A 14117-nucleotide genomic window follows, 5' to 3' on the forward strand; every position below is an offset into this window, starting at 1 on the left:
TAATCCCAGTTACTCAGGAGTCTGAGGCACAAGAATTGCTCAAACCCAGGAGACAGAGGTTGTGGTGAGCCAAACTCGTGCCACTGCACTCTAGCTTGAGCAACAGAGCAAGACTCTGTCTCAAAAAAAAGAAAAAGAAAATTCAATCCAAGCTACTTTTACCACAGAGGGCTTGAATTAGATAATTAAATATACATATAACTACCTTTAAAAACATTTAAGGCTGAGAACATTGCTTTCAAGAAACTGCTAAGTAGGTCCCAGGTTAATATTTAATATTATTCAAAGAGTTGCCACATGAGCCGAAATCGCACCACTGCACTCACTCCAGCCTGGGTGACAGAGCAAGACCATCTCTAAATAAATAAATAAATAAATAAATAAATGCACTTGAGTCTTAAGTATTTTTTAAGTCCTTAGTTTTAAAGTATTTTCAAATTTTTGAAAATTATTTCAAAAACATCGAGAGTGACCCTACTAAAACAAATTAAATTCTACCTTCCATATAAAAGCAAACCAGTACAGGTAACTTAATTTTATACATTTAGTTATACTTATTTACCCAAGATCATGAAACAAATCAAATTTAATAAGTATTACTTGAATTTGGTAAAACAATTATCTTAGAAATTAATTATAATTCTTCAAAGCTTGACATCTCAGTTGTAGATTACCAGTTTCAGCACTTAAAGGACTAAAAATTAAGCAAATTACTAATATCAATTATTGTATCCATTTAACCTATAAAGTAGTGGGAATTAATATTGAATTGCTACTCTAATAACATGTCCATCCTATTCCTCTGGGCCTCTTTTATGCCTATTAAATATATACATGTAATAAAACCATGTCATGGCAATTTGCCATTCTCTAAAATGGTACTATTCTTACATGACAAGTCTCTACTAGGCAAAACACAGTTTTTTCTTTCTCATAATGACACGCAGCATACATGAGCCAACACTAGCAATAGTCTTACACTACCTGTCAGTTAACAGAAACCATGGTGCTGTTTGGCCAGGCCGTTTGTGTCTGGATGTCTGTTAAGGAAATGTGAAGACCAATTAGCTACAAAATAATCAACTTACTCTAGCCTACATTATAGTCACAACTTAATTATCCAGCAGCCACATTTCTAAATATCTCAACCACTTATATTTCATAAAGTAGAAAGCAAGAATAACAAACTGAAAAAAATGTATTTCCAGTGGTGAACAATATTTTTTTTTAAAGCCATTTACATTTTTTCAGAAGTAAATCACTCTCAAACCCTCATAGTCTAAAAAAATCAGAACTGTGGTTTGTAAAAGAAGGTTTGAACTTTATTCATGTGATTATTTGTCCCAGAAAGCCTTGCCTAAGTTCTTTCCAGCCTATAACAAATTAATGAATAATGTTTAGATGCCATGTGGGAGAGTAGAAAGCTGCTCAATGCACTATGAATAAACAAACATGGATTATTAACATAGGTATTCCAACAGAAGATATGTGAAAAGCAGATAAATATAAAACACCACCTAACCTAAGTCATTAAGTTTAAGGCTAAGATTCCCCCACCCACATCCAGATTCCTGTGAGTAGCATAACATATTATAGCAATGAACAATAATGAATCTTCATAATCTCTCAGTGGAAAGGTAGGAAAGGTTAACATGTTATAAAAATGGTGTTTTTAAAAGCATGAAATACTTAATACATTCTAGAAAATGCTTCAATGAAAAGGTATTCTCAATGTTTCTGATCTTCAGATGGTTTAAAAGTTGCTTACAGAACAAACTATAGTTTATAAAGAATGGGTCTCTAATGACACAATTCTTCGTTGGAAAATTCATATCAAGTTAACACAAAATATCTAAGATATAAGGTTATGCAAAATTACAATAAAACTTTTAAAAATCAATAGACCTGTTACAGAATATGCTCTTGGATTCTGGCAGGAACTTGGTGACAAAGGGATATAGAAAACAAAACCATGCTTCCACAAGTCTTTGATGAACCCATAGTTTTTCCCTTCCAAAACTCTTTCCAACAAGCTTCATTTCCTTAAGCTTCCATGTCTCCTCAAGGAAAAACGCTAATATTCAAGGATAGCTCTCACAAAATCTCTTATCTGCTTATTGTCATCCCAAATTCTGTATACAAAAAAAAAAAACAAACCCTTACCTTTTACAATATTAATGACAACATATTCAAGTATAACTTATTGATTAAAACACTAATTATAATCTGTCACTAAGGATACATTACTAATCCAGGATGCTGCTTATTTGACTTAAATTTATAACTTATTTGACTTAAACTTATAACTACATTTTAATTATGATGTATCAAATTACAAATGTAAATTAACTCATATAAATTCACAAAAGCAATGCAATCAATTTTTTTAAAATCATTCAAAAATCCTGTTTTCTAGCAAAAGTAAAAACATTTGAGAAAATTAATTTATTTTTCTTTAATTTTTTTCAGAGACAGGGTCTCATTAGCTGTCACCCAGGCTGGAATGCAATAGCATGATCAGCTTGCTGCAGCCTTGAACTGCTGGGCTCAAGCATCCTCCCACCTTAGCTTCCCAAGTAGCTTGGACTACAGGCATGCACCACCATGTCTGGTTAATTTTTAAATTGTTTTGTAGAAACAGGGTCTCACTATGTTGTCCAGGCTGGTCTTGAACTCTTGGTTTCAAGTAATCCTCCCACTTTGGCCTCCTAAAGTGCTGGGATGACAAATAGGAGCCACTGTGCCCAGCCAACTAATTTCTTAAACTATTATTGGTGAGCTTACTTTTAACTTCTGCTTGATATGAAAAAATTACTTTTAACTAGCTGCTAGAGATTCATTCAGATATTGTCAACATTTTTTCTTTTTAGCATTTGACATTTAATGATGGGGTAAATAACCTTGGTTAGAATTAAAATAATAAAACATAAACTAATTTTATTTAATTCTTCAAGCCCAGGCCATACATAAAAGCACTGAGGATCAAACATAATATCCACAAGGGTGCCAGTGACAGCCAACAGGCATGTCCAAACCACCTCTCACAATACGTTTTCAAGATCGAGCAATCAGTCTTCCCAAGTACAGTCATCCATTTGCCATGGTTTTGTAGCACTGGTATTATACATATTTTATACATAGTTCCATGAACTCACTGTCAAAGCTGCCTGTGTGACACCTAAGAAAATTCAGTGAGAGCAATACTAAGACATAAAGATTTTTGTTGGAAGGGTTGAACTTTGGAGGACCACAAAGCATTATCTAAGGTTTTTTGTCCTCTCCCCAAACAAATTTTTGCCCATTTATGGATGTGATCACCCACACTGGGAAAACATGTCACAGGGTTAGGAGAAAAAATGGATTAGACACCTTTTAGTAAATACAAAGAATAGAAAATAGACTGATTTTCAAGCAGGATATATTTTTATCCAAAAATATATTTTATCATCTGTGAAGGTTAAAATGGTTTGTTTGTTTCCTTGCCTAAATCCAGGGAAAGGTATTTTTGAATGACACATCACATTTTCTGAAGATGTGGGACAAATAAAAAGTTACTAAGAATACAGTTTATACACTTATCATCTCTCACAAAGAGAAAATGCCAGGGGAGCTGGCAAAGAGGGATTTTGTTGAGCAGAAATGAGAGGAGGGAAGAGAAAAAAAAGCATGATATTTCAATATAGCTACTACCCCAAGACATTTTTATGAAAGTTACAAATATTGTACCTGTTTCCCAACTACTTGTTTTACAGAGAACCTATTAGTTTGCTTTCACAGCTTCTTCCATTTCCAAATTTATATCAGACAGACATCTGGTTTTCTAACTGCTACCAATCAGAAAAGAATCCATAATCAGATAAACTTCATATCTTACATTTCACTGCCCAGTTTTTATTTTTCTGAACATGACTGATCAACTGCCACAGGAAAAAAACCAAAGGAGACTGTGATGTGTGCATTCGTTGAGGTACTCAAATATAACTAAGAAAAATTTCCCCACAAAAACAAGGCTTAAAAAAACAAAAAAACAAAACTGTTTCCCAATGCTGCATGAGCATCTTCCTTTGTCATTACATCCTCATTCAAACAACTCTAGAACCACAATGTAAAACAGTCTGGTAGAACTGCCTAAGTCAGATCATATTCCAACCAAAATTTAATAGTACCTAGTAGAAACTCAATAAAGTAGCCCAAAACAGTTAGTTCTACAGTTAGTTCTAGATAATAGAGATATACTGAACATATACATTATAGAAATCAAGCACACATACTTGGACATATCTTGGAAAAAAAAAAAGAGGGAGGCACCCTCAACTCTAACACATCAGTGAACATTCAATTCTGTTAAATATTTAGTAAAAAATATACCTAGCAAGAGCTGGCTTCATCACCCCTATATTAGAATTTATAGAATATCTCTGATAGCTTATATTCTGGCTCTACTTTGGTGGTCTAAGGGTCTAGGAATACACATTAATCACTTAGTAGCAGAATATTTATAAAAAAGGATTGGTTTTGAATAAAAATGGAATTACAATGAGTAAGGTATACTGTTTCTACATCTCTTATTTGCCTAGAAGCAAAACTTATTTTAAAAGTACAGGAACTCTTTTTTGTTGTTGTTGTTTTTTGAGACAGAGTCTCGCTCTGTCGCCCAGGCAGGAGTGCAGTGGCACCATCTCAGCTCACTGCAAGTTCCGCCTCCCGGGTTCACACCATTCTCCTGCCTCAGCCTCCCGAGTAGCTGGGACTACAGGTGCCCACCACCACACCAGGCTAATTTTTTTGCATTTTTAGTAGAGATGGGGTTTCACCGTGTTAGCCAGGATGGTCTCAATCTCCTGACCTCACGATTCACCCACCTCGGCCTCCCAAAGTGCTGGGATTACAGGCGTGAGCCACCACACCTGGCCCAGGAAATTCTTTTATATCAACCTTAACTCCTTCTATGTAAGAAGAAAACATAGTTGGAAAATTAAGTCTGAATTTTTTAAGTTTGGGGACACAATAGAGATATATTGTCTTTCAAATATAAAGTGTACATGCTCGCTAAACGTACTTTAAGACCACTTAAGATGAACTTGTGATGGTTATTAATATTATATGAGGGATGAGGAAAATGAAAGCAAAGTTTTATAAAGATTAATTCAAGTGAACATACTAGTAGTGGAATTAGAAAATCCTTACCACCCTAGCTAAATAAAAGCAGTCAACTACTGCACTAGTGTGTATTTTCAAGCAAATACAGAAGCAAAACTCATTAGCTCTTTAAAAAATACACACATTTAATGTTGGTCTGTTTTAATTTCTAAGTAAAGCAATTGCAAAAATACAAACTGAACATCAGAGCCATGTGAACCACCATGAGAAAATAAAACAGACATTCACAATAATTACGTCTAACGACAGTTCAGCTGAATAAATCATCTTCCAAGTATGTTAAAGAAAAAGTTTCTAAAAATACTGCTGGTGTTCAGTTAGAATTAAAGGACTTTGGGGAAAATGAAATAATATGATACAGGTGGAGTGAATAAGGATACACGGGATTTACATTTTTCATTACCCCTAGATATAAACAAACATTCAAAAATCAACACAAACTCTGTGTGTTATTCAAAATATTGCAGCTGCAGGAAAGGCAACCTTAAATTAATAGCTAGGGGAAAATCAAGTTTTGGTGGAGGTAAACAGAAGTAACAGTTTTTAATTTGCACTTTTGTAAAGCTCATTTATACCTGGCCAACCAGGAACCAAATGCAGACAATGAAGTTCTCTGCTTCTTTTGGCTATAATGTGACAAGAAAGGATCATCTTTTGAAGATGTTTAAAGAAATAAAGCAACTTTCTTTATAAACAGTCAAATAATCAATTAATGGAATAAATAAGTACTAACCCACATTTTAACCACTCTGTAATCACTACACTTTACATATTTTTTATTTTGGCGGCAAATTCCCCCATTATTAGTCTAAAATCCACCAATCACTTTTAAAAGTAAAATGAATAGCCACCAAAATAAGAAAATCTTCTGTTCACTCTTTGGCTAAAAAGGAAAACAAAACAAAACAAAAAGAAACAGAAGACAACTCTAACACTGGTGATAAAAGAAACTTTTTTTTACAAGTAAAATAAAGTTATCAATTTAAATCTTGGTACATTTTATAAAAACAAGAGGTAATGTTGTAATAAAACAGCAGTAGCCTCAGCTGGCAACAAACTGTTTGTTAACCCTGTGCAATAAAATACTTTGTTCGTACTACACTTATTCAAACATGACTAACAGTTACTACAGACATTTCAGGAATCTTCACGGGACTCCTATAGACTTACTGTTAAAACTGAGAGACATTTACAATCATAATGTGCCATGAAAACTTGAAAACGTTACTTCTAGTAGGAGATAATGTTCATATTATTTGAATTTGTTTAGGTACTGAACAGCTGAGTTACAAGGACTAAAAGTGAAAAGCATTCTAAAAGCCCATGAACACTGTTGTTCACACCCTTCTTCAGAACACACTAAACTTGTCTGACACATTTCTCTTCATACATAGCAAGCAACAGCACCCAATAAAAGCCTGAGAAGAAATGCTGCTGTGTAAATACTGCAACTATTCCTGAAAAAAGAATTATGGGATATATACTCCAAAGCTGCCCATTCCCATAATTTGTATTGCATAGGTCACATAATCACACACATATATATACACGTGTGTATATATATGCACATGCAAGAATATATTAAGACGACAATGAAGTCTAGTCACAGAGCAATTTACAGGCTCAATATATTTTTTTACACTTTGCTTGAAAGAAAATTTCAATATTTTACAGTCTTTCAGTAGGCATTATATACACTGCACTTTATGAATCTAAAAGGTATTGAAATAAATTTTTCCAACATTTTGGTAACAAAACAGACAACGTTTCTCCAAATACTTGTGCTATCTACATGATGTTTGCTCTGATAACCACTAATCACAAAAAACTGACTCAATGAAATAATTAGAAAAATTGTCTAACACCATGCATGGGTTTCAATCATTTTTAATATCCTACCCTAGAAACATTCTACAAATCTTAAGATTTAAAAAATTAAGTCTCTGTTCTGATTTTTAAAAGATACCTTTTTATGACAATATCCATAACATTGACAGGTACATGTTAAGGCTAGTATCATCCCCTTTTTTGAATTTTTTTGACTTTTCTTTTTTTTTAAGAAAGATAGTAAAAGCCAGACTCCTTTAGGGCTTTGAACTGTACCTACAGAAAATCAGAGTGCAGTGAACATAATGTTCAGTCCTACAGTCAGGATGCAGTTGCTCCTTCCCATTCCACAAGATACTGCACCTTTCCATCAAGTGTCACCCGACGGGCCAAAACTCGGTATTTTTCGCCACATGCTATTCTACCTGCAGCACCAAAATAACTGGTAATGGAGTTCTTTAGATGATTGAGTTGTAACTCCTGATCTGCTAAGTTATTCAGAATCTCTGTGTTGAGTTCATCAAACTGATAATCTTCTTTGCCTTCATCATCTTTTACAATTTCTGAGTTCTGAGTCTGGAGTGCTCTTCTTGGAAGACGACCTCTTCTTCTCCGCAAATGTGGTATTGCAGCAGGCCAAGATCTTCCTGTACGCGTTCTTTTTCTGGAGTCAGATAATCTATTTAACAGAGAAGGCCAGAATTGTCTGCTAAGCTTTTTAAGCATCCTATGCCCACACAATATGTTCTCTTTTTTGGATTATTCTACTATACCATATATCCTTGATGACATAAAAATAAGCCAAACTCAAACAATAAATGCGATATAAATGGACTATCACTTGTGCTCCTTACTTTAGATTTTGTCACCTTCTTGGGGCTGAACTTTGTAGAGCTTTTCTTCCTTTACTAGTAAGCTGAGGGTAATTTTTTTACTTAGGAGGCCAACAAGGAAAAATTCTTATCAAGAGGCCCTACTCATAAATCATGTATTGCCAATAATCTCATCATTTAAAAGAGCTCATTTATTTTTCATTGGAACAAATAATGAATGAACACAAACTACATCTATGACACTGTTCCATGTCCTTGAAGAGTAGAACTAGAATAGAGGTTCTCTTATTACCAGTTCTAGGCCTAGTGAAGTAATACACCAGAATAAGCACAAACTAGCAGTCAGAGTATCCTGGGTCTATCTCTAACTCTATTATTTGGCCAAATTCAAATCTTATTCTCTATGTTCACTTACTGAGTGAAGGGGTTGGATTGGATAATTTGTAAGGTCCTTTTCAGCACAGAAATTCAATTATTTTATGATTTTATAATAAAAGGAGAATATAGCACAACAACTAAATTGAAAGACCCACAGTCATACTGTATAAATTAACAATCCAGCTCTGTTATACTTGCTAAACATGCAATGTTGGGCTTGTTACTTAAAATCCCCTAAGTCTCAGTTTCCTCATCTGTAAAATGAGAACAACAGGACTTATACAACTCAAAAAATTGTTCTCTTTTGTTTGTCTGAGACAAGGCCTCACTCTCTTGCCCAGGCTGCAGTGCAGTGGCACAATCATGGCTCACTACAGCCTTGACCTCCTGGGCTCAAGTAATCCTCCACCTCAGCTTCCTGATTATCTAGGACTACAGACAGCACCACCACACCCAGATAACTTTTTTCTTTTGTAGGGATGGTGTCTCATCTCAAACTCTTGCCTCAAGCAGTCCTCCTACCCTGGCCTCCCAAAGTGCTGAGATTATAGGCATAAGCCACCACACCCAGCCAAAAAATTGTTTTAAGAATTAAATACGATAATATACATAAAAAGCTTAGCAGAGTACCTAGTAAGAGGCCCAAAAAAGTCAATTATTCAGAATTCGTTAATAAATGGGTTACACTTTAAGCATTTAATGTAGAATTTTGCATAATTTACAATAGCAGTTTTTGAATTATGAACAAAATTTAAACAGAACAAAGTAAAAAACTTGAAAATAGTAGCTCTGACCCCAAACAGATTAACCTTTTCATACCTGACATGACATGCTTTAGAGAAAAGTTGTCCTGATTGGGCGCAGTGGCTCACGCCTGTAATCCCAGCACTTTGGGAGGCCGAGGCAGGTAGATCACTTGAGTTTAGGAGTTCAAGACCTGCCTCGCCAACACGGTGAAACCCCATCTCTACTAAAAATACAAAAAGTTAGCTGGGCATGGTGGCGCACGCCTGTAATCCCAGCTATGTGAGAGGCTGAGGCGCGAGAATCGCTTGAATCCGGGAGGCAGAGGTTGCAGTGAGTCAAGATCATGCCACTGCACTCCAGCCTGGGTGACAGAGTAGTCTCCAAAAAAAAAAAAAAAAAAAAAAAAACCAATAAACAAAAATGTCCTTCTGAAGGGCTGGATTAAATATCAGATAAAAATCCTAAGTTTAAAATCATTTTATGGACAAAAGGATTTAGGTGTCTGATTCTTTTTTTTTTTCTTTTTCCCAATCAAATCTTGGCTAGTTGCAATGGCTCATGCATGTAATCCCAGCACTTGAGAAGGCCAACACAGGAGGATCACTTGAGGCCAGGAGTTCAAGACCAACCTGGGCAACTTAGCAAAACCATCTCTACAAAAAATAAAAAAGCATTAGTTAGGTGTGGTGGCACAATCTCTAGTCCTAGTCACTACAGAGGCTGACGTGGGAGGACTTTTTTGAAGCCAGGAGTTTGAGGCTGCAATGAGCCATGATTGTGCCACTGTACTCTAGCCTGGGCAACAGAATGAGAATCTGTCTCTTAAAAAATAAAAAAATCAAATCTTTCTAAAGCAAAGAACACTTGTGTAAGCAGAGGCATTAAAAAGCCTAACAAGCACAGCTTCTAAACAATGGTATACTTTTTCTCTGTGTTCACAGCAAATTTCCATACAAACTTGAAAAATACAATGTTTGTACTCTAGAAAGCAAAAATATTCAAATGAATATTAACAACTAATGGGATCTACATCTAGATTACCGCTCAAAAAGCTGATAGACACAACTTGCATCACTTTCAATTGCTAAAAAATTATTCAATCAACACTTTACAAAGAAAAGGAATCTAGAATAAGAAAAGTAAAAAAAATAAGAACTAAAATATCTACCCATAATGCCTGGAAATGCTAGACGAGGTAGTTTCTTTTGCACTGGAAGCACCCGTGAAATCCACATCTGAGGTATTAGATGAATGTGCAGTTCCCTCAGTTCTCCTGAGACAAAAGAATTTAAATTGTGTAATGACTATATTATATAACAAACAGAAATATTAACATCCACTCAAAAGACAAAACCTAGAAAGGGAGAAAATAACTTTCTATTTACCCTATAGAACAAGGTAAATCCAAAGTAGGATTCTCTGAAACTGACTCCTTATCCTGGAAAATAAAAATATATACTTAAAGCATGTCTCTAGAATAAGCTGAAAAAAATACTAGCTTCTCAGTTATTTCACGCATCCTTCTTCTTGAGAACATATACCAACATATCCTCTTACCAAAAGTGGCTCAGCAGTTTTTTGAATCATTTTTCTTGTATATGGGCCAGGTGGACGACCTACAGATTTTTTCTTTCCTTTTTTTTCTATGCCATTGCTTACTTCCCTGAAATGGAAAACCATTATGCATTTAATCTCTGCATCAAGAAAACAAAGACATTGACTCTATGTACGTAACTAGACATATATACACATATATTTTACTATTTTATATTAATGGTAATATAAAAATTATTAATTGAATCCACAAGTTTAATCAAGTGCATTGATAATATATTCTAATTTAAATAAATATTTCTTCACTTTAAAGATATTTAAACCATTATGAAAGGTTTAAAAAAGTCCTCTTTAATATAATTCTGAACAATATATACCACTTAAAGATTTAAAAACAACAACAACAAAAACCAGACAATTATACTGAATGGAAGATTTCAAAACTCCTAAAAGCTCAATTATATAGTTTAATTTTAGGTTGTTACAACGTGGAGGATGTTTCAAGGATTTACTACTAAAAATGACTATGAATTTAGCAGTTAACCTAATGGAGTCAAGAAATAGCTATGTTAAAATTATAGTAGTCATAAAGGCTGCCTTTAGATATATATGTAGATTCTTGAATGACACTATCAGAAAGAGAATGAAGCCCAGAGTGGCAGAACGTAAAGAAGAAAGGAGTAAGAAATCCTTCATATTCTCAGGGAGTCATTCAAAAGGTCTTTCTAGGTCACAAAGACCTAGAAAACCATATTTTAAACATAAAGCCAAATTCCAAGCAATAGGAAGGAAAAAAGTGCAACAGGCAAAGACACTCTAATTAATAGAAAAAAATAAAAAATATATATAGAAAGAATATTTCATTTACTCAACAATAGCTACCATATAAAGACGATATTAGATAATATGGATACAAAGGTGTTCCTGGTGCTAAAGAGTTCACAATATAGTTAGAAAGTGACAAATGTGTATACAAGCAAGCTAATAAAATGGAGTGAGGGCTACGAGAAAATTGTCCAGGAAACTTTAATTAAGGAGAGGAAAAAAGAACACTATATAATAGCCTAGAAAGAGATGAATGGAGAAAGTAGGAAAAAAACTTATCCCTCTAGATGCCAAACAAGGTCAGGGAATAAAGGTGGAACTATGAGGAAGGAGAAAGTAGGGGAACTATAACGACAAAGCAGAACCAGACACTATAATCAAAAGTCTCAAGAACAAGATGGATGGGATATCCATTTCTTTTGTAAAATGATCAACATAATATTTATAAAGGACTCCTGGACTAAAGAAAGTAACCTCTAACTAAAAGGAACAACTTATACACAAGGTCCAGAAGGAACTCAGGATGCCTTTAAACAAAGCAGCTGAATCCTTATCTGGTGGCATCAGATGACCTGATAGCTACCACAAAGGGAGCATCCTATCACAATCATGATAGAAATGAAAAAGCTTGTGGAATTATTTTTTTCTGATTCATAATATGGCAACTGCTAGCAAAGGATTTGAGTGACCAAATCTGAAAGTGATAGGAATAATAAGCATTCTTTCCTTCAGGAAAGAAAACTTAATTAGCAGCTAATTTCTTACAAACTTCAAATAACTGGACTCATTGTCAAGGCTTTGTAATCACATTTTCCTTATCTCCAAGATGACTATTCCATACCTTTAATTGATCCTCAAATTCCCATCTCTGTACAAGACTCTCTGCTATCTTTACCTTATATTTCATCGAGAAAATAGAGGCTACCAGGCAAGAACTTCAGTCAATTTCCAACTGCCCAATCTATAACAGAACTAGCATCTGTACCCATCTTCTCTTTTACCCCATTTCAACAGAAGGATGTTTCTCCTTCTAGAAAAGGCGAGTCCCACATTTAGGCTCTATATCCCTTCTCTTTTGGCTTCTACTCTCCTATACCAATTTCCTCTTCTCCAATGGATCATTCCTACTTACACACAAAAACAGGTTCCAACTATCTCCCAACTATTTTAAAAAAAACCATCATTTAACTAGTCCTATCCCCCTCTTCAGCTGTCATTCCATTTGTCAGCCTCCCTATACAGGAAAACTTCTGGGTGTTGATGACATAATACGCTTTCCATTTTCTCCCCTCTCATTCAGAATCCTTAAAGATAGTTTCCTATTTTCCTCCTTTCCTTCACTACTGTTATTATTTTGAATCTGCCTGTGTCCCTGATATGTAGGAGAAGCACAGTTTGACATGTAAATTTGGCAATGCTGGATTCAGTCATACTTCCACCCAGTCCTATCTGGTTTCTATCTGTACTACTTCAAAGAAATTCCTTTTGTCAAGGTCACTAATAACAAAATGTTATGCAATAAATATTTTTCTTTCATTTTAATCTACCTCACTAGCATTCAATACACTTTAATATAGCTATCTTTCTTGAAACACTACCTTTCTTTTGGTTGTCATGACATCAAACTTCTTGGTTTCCTCCCATCTCACTGATCACTCTTTTTTAGTCTCCTCTGCTTATTTCACTTCTTCCAAATTTACAAATGATATCAGGACATGATCCCAGACCACCTTCTCTTCTCTCTCTACTTGCTCCCTCGGTAATTTCACTCATTCTCATGGCTTTATCAATCAGATTCCAAATTTGTATCGCCTGTCCAGAACTCTCCTATGAGCTCCTAAATTACACATCCAATTGCCCGTATTTCACTCATTCTGTGTGTATGAGGGGTGTGTGTGTGTGTGTGTGTGTGTGTGTGTGTGTATCCCTCATAAGAATCTCAAATTCAATGAATATGAAACAGAAGAATGCTTCATTCACCATACCAGAATCTGTTTTTCCAGATCTTGATTAACCCCTCATCAGTTGCTCAGGCCAGAAATCTGGGCATTATTTAATTGACTCCTTCTTTATTTTCAGAAATTTAATTCACTAGCAAATCCAATTAATTCTAACTCCAATAAAGACCTCAAATCTGTTTTCTTTCCATTTGAATGTTACCACCTACCTCTGTACCTCATACCATCTATCTATCTCTCAGCTAGAAAACTGAGTCTTAATTTTCTCCTGCTTTTATTCTTACCTGTATACTACCCATTCTCAAAACAGCATCCAAAACAGTTTTGTTTTTTTTTTGAGACAGAGTCTCGCTCTGTTGCCCACGTTGGAGTACAGTGGCGCGATCTCGGCTCACTGCAACCTCCGCCTCCCGGGTTCAAGTGATTCTCCTGCCTCAGTCTCCCGAGTAGCTGAGCCTACAGGCGCACGCCACCATGCCCGGCTAATTTTTGTAATTATAGTAGAGATGAGGTTTCACCATCTTGGTCAGGCTGGTCTCAAACTCCCAACCTCAGGTGATCCACCTGCTTTGGCCTCCCAAAGTACTGGGATTACAGGCGTGAACCACTGCACCCGGCCGAGTATTTTTAAAAGATAATTAAATCCCTTAAATGCCTCCCCTTTATTCTTAGAAAACAACCCAAATTCTCTGTAAGCCCTACAAGACCCTACACAGGATCAAGTCTCACCTAATCTTTCCAATACCTGATGCTACTACTCTCTCATCCTCATTTATAACACATCAGTCTTCTGTGAGTTCCTAGAATACGTTTCAAAGCCTTTGCACTTGTTATT

General features: G+C 35.2%; 1 protein-coding gene across 17 annotated transcripts in view; it reads right to left on the minus strand.

The window, feature by feature from the left end:
* Nucleotides 1-5267: 5267 nt before the first annotated feature.
* Nucleotides 5268-14117, minus strand: part of MTF2 (metal response element binding transcription factor 2) — a 58954-nt gene continuing 50104 nt past the window's right edge. For 16 of the 17 annotated variants that reach the window (XR_012417628.1, XM_074001500.1, XM_045367195.3 and 13 more), the window contains 4 exons: nt 10503-10608; nt 10331-10383; nt 10114-10218; nt 5268-7666 (listed from right to left, as the gene is read on the minus strand). Coding sequence is in view for 15 of the 17 variants with exons in the window: in XM_074001500.1 (XP_073857601.1) it covers nt 7309-7666; nt 10114-10218; nt 10331-10383; nt 10503-10608 (622 nt within the window). In the remaining 2 variants the exon portion in view is untranslated. The remainder of the gene's footprint in view (nt 7667-10113; nt 10219-10330; nt 10384-10502; nt 10609-14117) is intronic. The other variant, XR_012417645.1, reaches the window with a different exon arrangement.

Source organism: Macaca fascicularis, chromosome 1 (assembly GCF_037993035.2).
Source record: "Macaca fascicularis isolate 582-1 chromosome 1, T2T-MFA8v1.1".
Taxonomy (NCBI): Eukaryota; Metazoa; Chordata; class Mammalia; order Primates; family Cercopithecidae; genus Macaca; species Macaca fascicularis.